Source organism: Podarcis erhardii (genome assembly GCF_964252035.2).
Source record: "Podarcis erhardii genome assembly, chromosome: 4".
Taxonomy (NCBI): Eukaryota; Metazoa; Chordata; class Lepidosauria; order Squamata; family Lacertidae; genus Podarcis; species Podarcis erhardii.
Genome location: NC_138508.1, coordinates 79,282,013 through 79,294,786, shown reverse-complemented (window position 1 = coordinate 79,294,786; position 12,774 = coordinate 79,282,013). Strand labels below are relative to the sequence as shown.

At 44.4% G+C, this 12,774-nt stretch overlaps 2 protein-coding genes across 3 annotated transcripts in view; one reads left to right on the top strand and one right to left on the bottom strand.

The window, feature by feature from the left end:
* Positions 1–12,091, bottom strand: part of SLC5A7 (solute carrier family 5 member 7) — a 456,597-nt gene extending 444,506 nt beyond the window's left edge. The window contains exon 1 of the mRNA XM_081858148.1: positions 11,904–12,091. The gene's annotated coding sequence lies outside the window, so the exon portion shown is untranslated. The remainder of the gene's footprint in view (positions 1–11,903) is intronic.
* The window catches only part of ST6GAL2 (ST6 beta-galactoside alpha-2,6-sialyltransferase 2), a 49,138-nt gene that overhangs the window by 20,995 nt on the left and 15,369 nt on the right, over positions 1–12,774 (top strand). For both annotated transcript variants that reach the window (XM_081858155.1, XM_081858154.1), the window contains 3 exons: positions 5,894–5,991; positions 8,322–8,423; positions 11,392–11,566. In XM_081858155.1, coding sequence (XP_081714281.1) covers positions 5,894–5,991; positions 8,322–8,423; positions 11,392–11,566 — 375 coding nt within the window. The remainder of the gene's footprint in view (positions 1–5,893; positions 5,992–8,321; positions 8,424–11,391; positions 11,567–12,774) is intronic.

Below are 12,774 nucleotides of genomic sequence, written 5' to 3'. Positions count from 1 at the left end.
AGGCAACCTTGTTACATTTTAAACACTTATTTGCATGCACAACCAGAGTAAATGGCAGATTCCCCCTTCCCACCTTTTCATTGCAAGCTTGCATGTGGAACAGTGAGTCATACGTAGCCATGCTAATGATTGAGAGGTATGGCGCCTCAGGGTGATGCCTAGTCTTGATTGATTGATTTAACCCAGAATAAAAGAGCGTGATACAAAGTGTTTATCCTGGGCTCGTTCTTGTGTCCTACTGCTCCTATTTCACTAAATCCCACGGATCAGCGACATTCTGCCCCAGCCCCGTTCTCTTAACACAGATGCGTATAGTAACAATCGACTTCACTTCTCTTCATGTAGGAGCCTGGATCTGTTGCTAGGGGGATTCTGGAGGGAGGGAGAGCCTATTGCAGTGAGATGCTCCACAACGACTGCCCTGCCACATTTGCCATAAGCTAAACGGGTGTAAATGTGAAGCCGTCATGACTCTGCCAACAATTTATAAGGCATTATGAGAATGCGTGCTGTCATGTTCACCTCATGGCAGCCTGACTTTTGTTCTGCTTTCTTGTTCTGTTCTAGGAAAGCCTCGGCTTTCGTTTGTTCGACAAAAGAAATATTCGTGGTTATTGTCAACCTCACCCCCCTCCCACATCAAGATGCGTTTTAATAATTCCAGAGACTTCATGTGTCACTCAGTACCCTCTCTTAATGCTTCGTTTATGTGCCTCCAGCTTGTTGTTGATGATCGCAGTAGTAGTAGTAGTAATAATAATAATATGATGTAGTATTTATGTGGTATATTTCAATAGCTCAAAGCACATTTTTCTTGCACATTCACCTCAGCAGTCTCGGGTTATAGTGTTTGGCTGTAACTCCTCTGAGGGAATCACAAGGCACACAGCACCTGTTTCTTCCACCCCAGCTCCCTCTTGCCACTCTTCTGCTTCTTTCATAGACTTTCCCTTCCTTTGCTGACCCTGGTGATGACCCCTGAGGACTTCCTGCTTTGGGGAGTGAGCTGTTGTCACTGCCACCTCTTTTCCCTTCCCTAGCCATTGGGGATAGAGAGCAGCAGAAAGGGAGACCAGCACTTCTTGTCCCATCTGCACACAAGCTTCCTTTAATTCTTCTTATGTTCTTATTTATTGAATCATCTGTTTCACTCAGTCTGAAATAAGACACCCTGCTGCACACCTGAGGGTGTTCTTTCCCTGGCATTGAACTCTGATAAAGCCTCCTGCTGGTCTAAATGGAGAACACAGAGGGGGATTTGAGCTAGCCTACTGTACAAAGTAGGTGTGGGTGAAACCACAGAGCCTGGGACTTGTCGATCAGAAGGTCAGCGGTTCAAATCCCCGCGACGGGGTGAGCTCCCGTTGCTCGGTCCCTGCTCCTGCCAACCTAGCAGTTCGAAAGCACGTCAAAGTGCAAGTAGATAAATAGGTACCACTCCGGCGGAAAGGTAAACGGCGTTTCCGTGCGTTGCTCTGGTGCGCCAGAAGCGGCTTAGTCATGCAGGCCACATGACCCATAAGCTGTACGCTGGCTCCCTCGGCCAATAAAGCGAGATCAGCACCGCAACCGCAGAGTCGGTCACGACTTGACCTAATGGTCAGGGGTCCCTTTACCTTTACCTTACAGTACAAAGTTAGCATTTGCATTTGTTGCGCCACCCACTTTCACCTTTGGCTCCACCCACCTATTATCTGGCTCTTGGAAGATTTTCCAGAAGGAAATGGGGCCCTCAGGGTGCAAAAGTGCCTCACCCTTGACTGAAGCCTGTCAGTTAACTATGAAGTTGTTGTGCATTGTGCAGGAAGGGTCGTAGGTGTAAACCCCCAGAGTATCTAGGGCATCTAGACTGCTGGCAGTGGGAAACACCAGGATGATCTGGAATTATTGGGGGTACAGTGGTACCTCTACTTAAGAGCACCTCTGGTTATGTATCCTTCGGGATACGCATGCGGTAAACCCGGAAGTATTTGTCCGGGTTTCACCGCATGTGCAGAAGCACTCTACTGTCCTGTGCACATGCACAGAACAGGCACCTCTGATTGCGAAAACCTCAGGATCCAACCGTAGCTCCCATCCACAACCAGAGGTACCACTGTATTTTCACACTACCTAGAAACCTGAATGTCATTTAAAAAAACCAAAAATCTGAAAATGGATTCCCCCACCCTGCACTTGGAGGTCGAAAAACAGAATGCAAACTATGCCTGTAGTAGTGGCCAGACTCTTATCTGTGGAAAGAAGATAAAAGTCTGGGGTCATCAGACAATGCCATTTGGTAAGAATAAGTCCTGCTTTAATACTTCCTTCACTGGTCGATAGTGACTGTTCTGCAGTGCGACACTCTCAGGAAGCGTGATTATAGGTCCGGGATCCACGGATTGTAACATGAAGCAGTATTTTCTTAAAAAAAAATATGGGCTGAAAGTGGGCAGGGGTCAACTGATGATGGGTCCTTGAGATCTTCAAATGAACACAGCCAGGTTAACTAGCAGGGCAAAGCAAACCAAGACATGACAAGTCTTGGATCTCCAGATGTACCAGTAGACTTTGGGCGCCCCCTTCTGTTTTTGTGCTAGAAATGTGATATTTAGGTTTTACTTCTGAGCGTTGAAAGTGTGGTTTTTTACAAAATGGGATATATGCAGCAGGCTTGAATACTTTTTCTGAGAGTCCAGATGCTTTTATAGTGAGCTGTTTTAAGCAGAATAGCATTGTTGTTTTTTTACGATATAATTCTAGGACATGGAGTTCTTGTAACCTGAGGTGGTTTTCCAGGGACCGTTTCTCAAACATCCGTATCATAAATCTGAAACGGAATGTAATACTAAAGTTAAGAGTAATGCCATTTTATACAGGGTTGTGGGTTTTTTTAACTGTAGATGTAACATCTGCTAGCACTTGCTCTGCAGGAAACTTTGGATTTGTTTTGGTTATTCACAGTTTAGAATTTTCTAACAACGTTGCTTCTAAAGTAGAAGTTATCAAATTGCAAATGTGCTAAAGGAAGAAAGGTAGACTGGTGACCAGCATTAGAAATTCAGATATATAAGCTATGTTCCAAATGGCTCCTTAAACCAGGGTTACAGTCGCCTAAACAGAATGCCTAGTTGCCATTTTAGGACCAGACGGCTGAAAAGTCATATTTTTCAATATAACTTTTTGGTTCCTGAAATTCATTCTGATTGGACAGAATTCTACAGGATGTGTTGCTAGTGTGCGAAAACAGGCAAGATCCAAGGATCCCCAAGCATGCACTTCCAGATGGTGGAGACGTCAAGTGCCCATCGTGGCACCTAGGAATCATCACTTGGTTGCAAGTGGCTGATAGCCAGCGCCTGACGAATATCGAACGCTGCTGGAAACCAATTTGCAAGTAGATATTACCATTTATTGTCCTTGCAAGCATGGCACTGTTATGTGTCACAGTAGAGGAGGGGCAAGGAACTGGACCTGACCAACAGAATACATTGTTATTCCCCCCATCCTAGAACCAAGTTTGGCAGTTGAGTGGGAACGCAGCACCTACCAATCACATGATGTTACAGTAACATTAGGTGACATGGTTTTGCCCACAAGGTTTGAAATCAAACAGCAGACAAAGTCACAGCCTGCAAAATGACAGCAATCAGCTGATGGTTGGGTCTTGTGAATCACTATGCACAGGGCTTTTGAAGACCCAGCCATAAGCTGATGGTCGGTGTCTGCCCAAACCTCTTTTACCTGGCCCACACCTGACATCAGGTGTAGGGCAGGTGAGCTTGTCTACAATGGCCTGCAGTCAAGAGTTTTTTCCCCATTGTTGTAGCAGAGCAATATTATGTTTGCATTCACCGCTGATCTTCAGATACTATTATTTAGAATGCAAGACTTTGCACGTCCATTTTGTTTCAGTGGGACTTACATAGAATTCCACCCAGAGATTGCACTTGTGAAAAATAATAATAATCTTTTAAGAAATCGGCACCAATGAATGCAGCAAGAAGCTGCTCTTCATCTAGGGTTCCAGCTTGCACTTCTGCAACTCAGTAGGTGGGCAAGGGAGAAGCATAGCCAGTGAGAAGGACCACAGACTCAGACTGTGAATGAAAGAAATTAAACACTTTATTGATATATAATGAATGGGAAGCAATTGATGTGCTCAAAGCAATTTGCAAAACACCAGCAATTCAAAATAGAAGAAAGTACAAGGCAATTCAAATCAGAAAAAAGAATGTGGAGTGATTGACAAAGCAAGTGCTAATTAAGCAATTAGTAATAAAGCAATTTCAAACATACTGATTTCTAGACCCCTTCCTTATTTTAACTCCCATCTAATTTGATTCCAGAACACCACAGCGTTTCCCCATAGCCCCCAATCCAGAGTGGTGTGTCTAAGGATCTTTCCAGCAGGGTCAAGCAAAACACACACAAAATGTGGGGAGATGAAACAACCCACGGGAGTCCAGCAAGATTGGAATGAACATTTGGAAAACAGCAAATCTAGGGTAAAAACTGGACTGCTCCTACAACTAGTGCAGGCATAAATGAACCCTATAAGAGCAATTGGGGTGTAAAAGAGCTTCATTTTTCATCTGCCAAACATTTTCCCTTGTAATTATCAGAGAGGGAACCAGACCTCTGCATCAGTTTGGAACTGAGTCCAAAGGTGGAAATCCTCTGCCTTCTGTACAGGCTCAGGATTCTCCAGAAAAAAATAATCCTTGCTGTAGGCTTCTTGTGCTGTACCAACCTGCTTAATGTGGCCAGCACTGCACTTAAATTTTCAAATCCATTCTTTTAAAACTTGACATGAGCCAACAGTGTGACGCGGCAGCTAAAAAAGCCAATGCAATTCTGGGCTGCATCAATAGGAGTATAGCATCTAGATCAAGGGAAGTAATAGTGCCACTGTATTCTGCTCTGGTCAGACCTCACCTGGAGTACTGTGTCCAGTTCTGGGCACCACAGTTCAAGAAGGACACTGACAAACTGGAACGTGTCCAGAGGAGGGCAACCAAAATGGTCAAAGGCCTGGAAACGATGCCTTATGAGGAACGGCTAAGGGAGATGGGCATGTTTAGCCTGGAGAAAAGGAGGTTAAGGGGTGATATGATAGCCATGTTCAAATATATAAAAGGATGTCACATAGAGGAGGGAGAAAGGTTGTTTTCTGCTGCTCCAGAGAAGCAGACACGGAGCAATGGTTCCAAACTACAAGAAAAAAGATTCCACCTAAACATTAGGAAGAACTTCCTGACAGTGAGAGCTGTTCGACAGTGGAATTTGCTGCCAAGGAGTGTGGTGGAGTCTCCTTCTTTGGAGGTCTTTAAGCAGAGGCTTGACAACCATATGTCAGGAGTGCTCTGATGGTGTTTCCTGCTTGGCAGGGGGTTGCACTCAATGGCCCTTGTGGTCTCTTTCAACTCTATGATTCTATGATTCTATGAAAAAACCACCACCACAAAAGCAGCAGAAACTTGCCCCTACCCCTCAGTTTTCATGAGAATATTTTATGGAAAGTGGTTTAGGGGAGAGGGGGTTTCATCCGAGTGTAAATAACAGCAAACCTATCTCTCAAGAAAGCAAAACAAAAACCAAGCATATTTTGACTCCTGCACCTACTGTGTTCTTTACACATTCATTCCTTGTCCAAGTGCCAAGATACTACACAGGAAATCAGTTCTCAGCAGAAGTTGCTCACAGCTTGCTTGCGAAGAGCCTGTGTTTCTTGTCACTGATGCTTCTCATTTTATTCCCTCACTTGCTCCCTTCATGTGTGCTGACTACAGTGGTTCTTGGAGCCCAGCAGGAAGGGGTCGATGCTTACTTCCAAGTAAACATGCAGATGATTGTACTAGACAATGACTCTTGTCGGTTACTCACCTGGATGTCCTTTCCTCTGACTTTATAGACTCCCACGATGCCGTCTTGCGATTCAACTCTGCTCCAACAAACGGATATGAGAAAGATGTCGGAAATAAAACAACCATGCGCATCATTAATTCCCAAGTAAGGCACTTGAACATCTGCATACTTGTATTGTTTTCCGTATGTCGCAACTCCTCCTAGAACTGAACCAGAAATCCTGGGGAATTCTGCTTTGATTTTAAATAACAGGCCCCAGTTTTCATCATTGCTGGGAACTGTTAACATGTCCAGCAGTACTTTCTAAAGATTACATACCAAGGGGAGGAGAGAGGTGATGGATTAGGTGCTTTTGCCCCTCTCCCCTGCCTCCAGGGGATTCCCAAACTGTGGTCCATGGGGTACCAGTGGCCCACAAGCTTTTTATTCAGGTGGTTGCTGGTGTGTTTGGATTTGTAGTTTTAGGCAGAGTATCCATCGTATTAGGGACACGGGTGGCGCTGTGGGTTAAACCACAGAGCCTAGGACTTGCCGATCAGAAAGTCAACGGTTCGAATCCCTGCGAGGGGGTGAGCTCCCGTTGCTTAGTCCCTGCTCCTGCCAACCTAGCAGTTCGAAAGCACGTCAAAGTGCCAGTAGATAAATAGGTACCGTTCCAACGGGAAGCTAAACGGCGTTTCTATGCGCTGCTCTGGTTCACCAGAAGCGGCTTAGTCATGCTGGCCACATGACCCGGAAGCTGTACACTGGCTCCCTCGGCCAGTAAAGCGAGATGAGCGCCGCAACCTCAGAGTCGGTCACGACTGGGGTCCCTTTACCTTCATCCATCATATTAAATATTTTCATTGATTTTTATTTTCATTTTCATTGTTTCTTTTATTATATTTCATTTTATTGTGTTGCATTGTGAATTATATGGGGTTCAAATAGCAATACAATAAACCACACTAGATAAGAAATAAAAGAAGCAATAAAAGTACAATGAGATATCATACAGTATCTTGCTAGTTCCGCTGGCAGTGCATGAGACTCTTCATCTCGGGGTGGTTGTGGGTTCGAGCCCCACGTTGGGCAAAAGCTTCTTTCCTTGCAGGGGGGTTGGAGGACTCAATGACCCTCGTGATCCAACTCTATGATCCTGTTATTGCAATTGCTACAACAGGGAGACAAATCATTAAGTGGTCCGCCAAGACCCTTGCTCAAGTGGCCTATTGAGAAAAACGTTTGCAAACTCTTGGTCTAAGCCTCTCCTAATTCTTTTTTTTGTAGTTTTATACGAAACAATATTTATTTATTAGGCTTCTTACTCATCCTTCCCAGGGCAGGTCGCAGCTACCTAAAAATGCAACATTAATATAAACTGAAACAGTCTTCAATCTACAAAAGAACTGCAGTAATGTTGCACAGTTATGGTGATAACATGTTCAACTGAGGTGGTTGATAGTGCAAAACAACAACAACAAATAAGCAAGGCGTGGGAGGTGGAAACAATATAGATGCGGTGTTTGACAAAGTTGCATGACTATACTGAAGGAAACAAACACACACAACCTGTCCATCTATATACATGTATATACAGTGGTACCTCGGTTGTCAAACGTAATCTGTTCCGGAAGATCGTTCGACTTCCGAAAATTTCGACAACCGAGGCACAAAGGGCTTACTGCAAAGTCAATGGAGAAAATTGAAAAAAAACTGCAGCGGACGCTGTTCAACTTGAGGCAATTACTTCCGGTTTTTCGGCGTTCAAAAACCGAAATGTTCAGCTTCCGAGATGCTCGAAAACTGAGGTAGCAGTGTGTGTGTGTGTGTGTGTGTTATGGATAGATATGCAGTGCCCTCTTGTGGTGGACACGTATGTTTACTTTTCAAAATGAAGGTTTATTTGTAAGGACAGTATTTTGATTTTTCGTTTCCTTATCTCTGAATTGAGGATAATAGCAACCTGTGTCTCACAGTCCGTCAATCCAATAATTCTTTTACGTGGGGTGGGTGCATGATGTGCACAGCAAAACATATGTTCCATGCCTACCTCTCTATGTCATCACGAAAGGATAGCCAGAGACATTTGGGCAAATTTAACAAAAACCACCTGGACAGAAATTGCTTTCCTCTTCTCTTCTCCTGCCCCCCCCCCTCAGCAATATATCACAGCTTCGATAGCCTACATATCGTAGGGGTATTTAAAATGAGTGCCATCGTTTCATCCTCTTTGCTCTTCAAAATATGGCAACCCTACACTGCAGGGATGGAGAATTTTAGACCCAGGGCTGATTGTGGCCCTCTAGGCTCCTCTGTCCTGTCCTCAGAACTTTCCCCAAGTTATACCCCCCTCCCAAAAAAAGGCTGAGGTTTTTTTTAAGGGGGGGTAGTATGTTGAGAGGTAATGCCATCTCTTGATCTTATGGGGATGTTTCATAATCATTTGGAAATGTTTTAAATACGTGTGTTTGTGTGTGTTTTGTATTTTGCAGATTCTTACCAATCCTAAGCACCAGTTCACTGACAACCCCTTATATAAAGATGTTACTCTAGTCGCTTGGGATCCTGCACCCTATTCTGCAGATCTGACTGTGGTAAGTCAGCAGCCAGGATGAGTTCAGCACCCGCTGCAACCTCCTCATTTAAAAGCAACTAGGTTCAACAATGCCCTTTTTCAAACTGTGAGAGTGTTCCCAGGTCACAGATTTCCCATCGCAGGAAGCCTAAAACTACAGAGGAGCGGCTGCTGTGCTACTGTTTAGCGCTGCTCTCACTGACTTGGGCCAGCACAATAAATCTAAAAATGGTTTTGCTTCCGAACTGAAACAAACAAAATTCCTACTCCATGTCTAGGTGAGAGATACGTTATCATGAAATCCACCCTAATCAGAGCACATTAAGTATTTGAACGAACTTGTGTTGTCGTTTTAGGAGCTTAGCTATGGAACAAGCAGTAAAGAATGGGAAATAACCCAATAAACGGACTCAACCTATCTGCCTTCTTTTTCCACCTGCAATCTTGACTAGCAGATAATTCCTGCTCCTTTTTAATCGGCTCCCTTAACTGTCTCTTCACAACAGACGCTCCTTGCCTGTCAATCCCTCTCTCACCATTTCCATCTAACTCTCCTGCTGTCCATTTTATTCTTCTCCACAGCTTTTTGGATATAATATGCCGGTTGATATTATAAATGGGAGCAGCAGAATGTATTGCTATAATTTCTGCAGTTTACAGGGGAGCAGAGAGTAACACACCCACCCACACAGAGAGTGTGTGTGGGTATTTAAAATTTATTGTGGAATTAATTTTTTTGCCAGCTTTATTATGAATATTTCATCTCTTGACACTAGAGGGAACTGTCTTATTGCACAGAACACAGGAAACTGCCTTAGAGCTGCCCAGGGTGGCTAGGGAAACCCAGCCAGATGGGCAGGATATCATTAATAAAATTATTATTATTATACCGAGTCAGATCATTGGTCTATCTAGCTCAGCAGATCCTGCACTGACCGGTAGCATCTGTCCGGTTTCAGGCAGGAGACATTCCTTGGCCTAACTGGGGACGTTGGTGGCCTTTGGCATGCAAAACAGATGATCTACCACTTGAGCTACGTGACCAGTATCTGGAAGTTTTTCCTGTTACTATGGCCTTGCACAACCTTCCTTCCTTGTAGCACCTTCAGGTCCTCCCACCTTCCTGTCCCCACATCACCTGGTGCTTGTTAACTCAGTCATCCTGATCTAAGTGCCTGGCCACCTGTGATTATTTTCCTTCTCTTCTCTCTACCAAAATTCATTTCTGTGGCTCAAGTGCTGCCACTGGCATACCTTATGAAAATTTAAGTTTGCAGGAGTTTAAATAATGCAAACAACTTGCGGGAGTTGTAAACATGCAAAGAAATCTGGAGTAACTGTGTTTCACTTGGGCTTTTTTTTTTCTTCTTGCGCGGGTGGGGGGTGGGGACTGCACATAGAATTATGGAAAGCAAAAGGGGGAGTCCTGTCCTAGCTGGGAGTAAAATGCTGTAGCACAATTCCTGTATGCATCATCCCACTGCCTGCAAGCCTACTACACCCTTGTGCAAATTAATTGAAACAAACAATGTAGTTTATTGTACAAAACTCACATCTACATGTACAAAACTCACATATACATACATTAGTAACGGATATGACCTCTGTTATTTTTAAGCAGCATTTGAACACTGTTTAGCATGGAGTCTACTAGTTTTGAATAATCACTGTGGATTTTCGGATCCTTGTACCACACTTGAATCAGCGCCTGAATGGACTTCTCCATAGTCGTACAGTCTACAGCACAGAGGCGACGTTTGCATATGGCCCACAAATTATCAATGGGATTTACGTCCGGGGAATTCCCTGGCCAATCAAGTACCTATATTTGCCACTCTGGCATGAATTTCTTCACCATGTTCAATGTGTGACAGGGGGCTAGGTCCTCCTGTAATATCCCAGTACTGTCATGATACCTCTTTTCCAGCACTCTTTCATAGAACCTCAATATATTGTGGCGAGCGCATCATTCCTTCTATTGGCTGCAGGCTTCCGACACCATAACGATCAACTGACTTTTTGTGTTTGTTTTGAGAACAGGATTACGAGTAAGATAGAAAGCATGCTTTGTTTCAATTAATTTGCACAAGAGCGTATATTGTTTTCGATCCGATGTGCCCAGCATAGCTCTTGTGACATCCAGCAGAAAGACCTGTACCCAGAGCATGGACTAAGCATGGTATAGTCCTGCCCACAACTGGTGTAAACCCACCCAGATACAAGTGTGCATGCACACGAAAGCTCATACCAAGAACTGACTTAGTTGGTCTTTAAGGTGCTACTGGAAGGAATTTGTTTTGTTTTGACTATGGCAGACCAACACGGCTACCTATCTGTAACCACCCTAGAGAGTTAACTCCCTTTTACCTGCCGTCGCATAGCAAGGACACACATTGGCTAGGTTGCACCATATAGCAGAACGTTCTCATTCCGAGAGCTGCGTGATGGTTCTCCCAGCTTGTTTACCATGGGAAAGCTTCACATAAGATTTGGAGTTTTGTCAGCTGAGCTCTTAATTCTTCCCAGAGAAGAGGTTGGTAACTTGGGGGCTTGTGGGTGTTCTTGAACTGCAACTCCAATCATCTCCAGCTCCCGGATATTATAACAAGGGCTGATGGGATTTGTAGTTCAGCAACATCCGGAGGAATGCAGATTGGCTGCACCTACGTTAGTGGCAAAGCCCAGTTCTTTGTCATCTAAAAGTCAATTGTAGAGCACGCCCAGATATTTGTTGGGATTGATTAGCAGGCGTTGAAAACTGTATCAGTTCTGCTGCTCTATCTAAACTGTCTGCGACATCAGGGCACCCTAACACATGCTCATAAGAGTTGCAGAAATCCATATCCACTTACTTCTATGCCTTGAAGGTGTGTTTTTATATCCACAGGGAGCTGACAAATGTGATGCTTTAGATGCGGGTTGGTATGTGTTTAGCACGCCCTAGAAAATGTCTGGTTTTTTGTTTGTGTTTTGTTTTCTCCTACCAGTGGTTTAAGCAGCCAGACTACAACTTGTTTACTCCCTATGCACTGCATCGCAGGAGGAATCCTAAACAGCCATTTTACATTCTCCACCCCAAATTTATATGGCAGCTCTGGGATATCATTCAGGAGAACACCAAGGAAAAGATACAACCCAACCCTCCTTCTTCAGGTTTCATTGGTAGGTGTGCTTATCGGTAGATTTCTTCATTAGCTGCGTCTGTAGAGTATGTGCTGAAGTTTAGCATGTGCGGCTTGACTGTGGTGGTAATGAAATTTGATTTGGAGATGGATGGAAGAAGGCATGCTGTTTAACAAATAAGTACCATATATACTATTAAACAAAGGGACGCAGGTGGCGCTGTGGGTAAAACCTCAGCGCCTAGGACTTGCCGATCATATGGTCAGCGGTTCGAATCCCCGCGGCGGGGTGCGCTCCCGTCGTTCGGTCCCAGCGCCTGCCAACCTAGCAGTTCGAAAGCACCCCGGGTGCAAGTAGATAAATAGGGACCGCTTACCAGTGGGAAGGTAAACGGCGTTCCGTGTGCTGCGCTGGCTCGCCAGATGCAGCTTGTCACGCTGGCCACGTGACCCGGAAGTGTCTGCGGACAGCGCTGGCTCCCGGCCTCTAGAGTGAGATGAGCGCACAACCCTAGAGTCTGGCAAGACTGGCCCGTACAGGCAGGGGTACCTTTGCCTTTACCTTTATACTATTAAACGCACATGTCTTATGAACTTTCCAGGATTGTGTATCTGCAGGACTTGGAAGAAACAAAGCTTTGTCTAAAACCATTTATTACTAAAGTATACTCCAAAATTTATATAAGCAATAAACACAGAAGGCATCATTTTAACCAGGTCAAAGTCTACTACTATAACCAATATTCCAGCAGCATGTTCTTTGTGGAGCTGGAGTTACAAAACAGTGTTCATTTTATGACCTGTACTGCACCGATGCCTTGAAAATGTCTTGTGTGTTCAGAATGTGAAACACTGATCAGAGGGAACTGTGCATTGTCCTAAATCGCGCAGGTATGGCTATGACTTGCTTGGGTTCAGTTGTGCATAATTGGGGGTATGAATGGAATGTGTTGGCACAGCAAGGTGAAATTGTGACTTGTGACCCCATCTGACATCAGGGACACCACAGTGATAGGTGCAACGAAAGCCCAACAGGACACTTTGAATATACAAGCCATATTCAGAGGAACAAAAAGCAAACCTGTGATAAGAACACATAATGGCTTTTACACACTTGCTTTTCCTAGCTCTTGGCTCTGAACTGCAGATTCTTTTTACAACTCTCTATATGGTAGAGCAGTGCACAAGTAGCTCCAATCAGATAAAGCTGTTAAGCACAGAGGAACTAAGCCTAGCTGTTCCCCCAAT